This window comes from Hyalella azteca, unplaced genomic scaffold, assembly GCF_000764305.2.
Source record: "Hyalella azteca isolate HAZT.00-mixed unplaced genomic scaffold, Hazt_2.0.2 contig2543, whole genome shotgun sequence".
In the NCBI taxonomy this organism is placed as follows: domain Eukaryota; kingdom Metazoa; phylum Arthropoda; class Malacostraca; order Amphipoda; family Hyalellidae; genus Hyalella; species Hyalella azteca.
In genome coordinates, this window is record NW_025932814.1 from 35398 (window position 1) to 37462 (window position 2065).

The window sequence follows — 2065 nt, forward strand, 5'->3', positions numbered from 1 at the left end:
GGTTTAGAGTCGCCCCAGCTTCTGGTTTAGAGTCGCCCCAGCTTCTGGTTTAGAGTCGCCCCAGCTTCTGGTTTAGAGTCGCCCCAGCTTCTGGTTTAGAGTCGCCCCAGCTACTGGTACTCCAAATCAGAAGCTGACGCGTCTGTAAATTTTCATTGGGTAATGCATTTATAGTCACTTTTGCATTATTTAATTAATTCAACATGAGCGTGTATCTCTGTAGGCGCGCCCTCAAAACGTTCCTAAAACACCCTTAAAACGTCCGTGAAAACCTCTTAACACGTCTCTGAAACGTCACTGGCATGCCTCTAAAACACTCTTAAACATCTCTGAAACGCGCTTAACACACCCTTAGAACATTCCTGGAACGCCTCTAGCACGCCTCTAAGGACCCCACCATTAATTTGAAGGTCATGCTAGAAGATGCCTCTAAAACGTCCATAATACACCCATGATACGTCCATAATACACCCATCCCTGAAACGCGCTTAACACACCCTTAAAACGCCCCTGGCACGCCTCTAAAGACACCACCGTTTCATTGAAGATTAAACCCAAAAGCGCTTCTAAAACGTCCATAAAACACCCATGAAACGCCACTAAAACACCCCCAAACCGACCCTAGCACGCCTCTAAAACACCCTTAAAACGCCCCTGGCACGCCTTTAAGGCCACCAACGTTTCTTTGCAGATCATGCCAAAAAACGCCTCTGAAACGTCCATAAAATACCCATAAAACGATACCAAACCGGCCCTAGTACGCCTCTAAAACACCCTTAAAACGTCCCTAAAACGACCCTGTCACGTCTTTAAGGACCCAATCGTTTCTTCGAAGATCATGCCAAAAGGCACCTCTAAAACGTCTATATTACACCCAACAAACGCCACTAAAACGCCCATAATACACCAATGAAACGCCACTAAAACACCCATAAAGCATTCATGAAACGCCCATAAAACGCCCTTAAGTCACCCACCGTTCTCCTTGTAGATCATGAGCTGCTTGTTGAACGCCAGCAGGTGCTTGCTGCCCCTGGGGAAGGCGAGGCCGTACCCCGTGAGGGCGTACCAGGACCCCACCGTCAGGATCTGGCAGTCCTCGTCCTGACCCACCCAGTAGTCCAGCACCGTCGCGTCGTAGATGAACGCGTCCAGCTCCCTGAGGGGGGAGTGGTGTAAGACTCGTGACCCACCCTCTCGTGAACCACTTTGTAATTACCCACTTTGTCATTACCCACTTTGTAATTACCCACTTTCTTGTGACCCACTTTCTTGTGACCCACTTTCTTGCGACCCACTTTCTCGTGACCCACTTTGTTTTTACCCACTCTCTCGTGGACCATTTTCTCATGACCGCTCTCTAATGCATGACCCACTCTCTAATGACCCACTTGTTCTTGATGGCGCGGATGCCCTCCTTGACGCTGTTCTTCATGGTGCGCTGGGTGCCCATGTAGTCCCACATGACCCACTCTCTAATGACCCACTCTCTAATGACCCACTCTCTAATGACCCACTCTCTAATGACCCACTTGTTCTTGATGGCACGGATGCCCTCCTTGACGCTGTTCTTCATGGTGCGCTGGGTGCCCATGTAGTCCCACATGGTCGGGTGATGCTTGCGGATGACGGACGCAGCGTTGGTCTGGGGGACCGTCCCGTACTTGTAGGGCGGCTTCTCCGTGAACGGGTTCTGCAGCTGCACTCACGGAAATATATGGGTCAATTGTACAAATATTGTGACACCTTCTAGTGTGAAGCATCTTCTGGTGTGACACACTTAAGGAGGGGGTTAGGGTGAACGGGTTCTGCAGCTGCACTCATGGAAATGATTGGGTAATATTGTACAAATTGTGACAATATTGTAACTAATATTGTACGAATTCTGACTCACGAACTCATCTCATCATCACCACAACCCGTTGAACCCCATAACCCATTGAATCCAACAACCCATTGAACCCCATAAATCATTGAACCCCACAACCCGCTGGACCCCATAACTCGCTGGACCCCACAACCAGCTGGACCACACAACCCGCTGGACCCCACAACCCGCTGGACC

The 2065-nt window shown here is 49.7% G+C and overlaps 1 protein-coding gene across 1 annotated transcript in view; it reads right to left on the bottom strand.

Annotated features, from left to right (window-relative positions):
• LOC108672337 overlaps positions 1-1699 on the bottom strand; it is a gene marked incomplete at its 5' end in the record, with an annotated part of 9393 nt that extends 7694 nt beyond the window's left edge. The window contains 2 exon segments of the mRNA XM_047885606.1: positions 978-1159; positions 1533-1699. Of these exon segments, the coding sequence (XP_047741562.1) occupies positions 978-1159; positions 1533-1699 (349 nt within the window).
• Between the last annotated feature and the right edge of the window lie 366 nt (positions 1700-2065).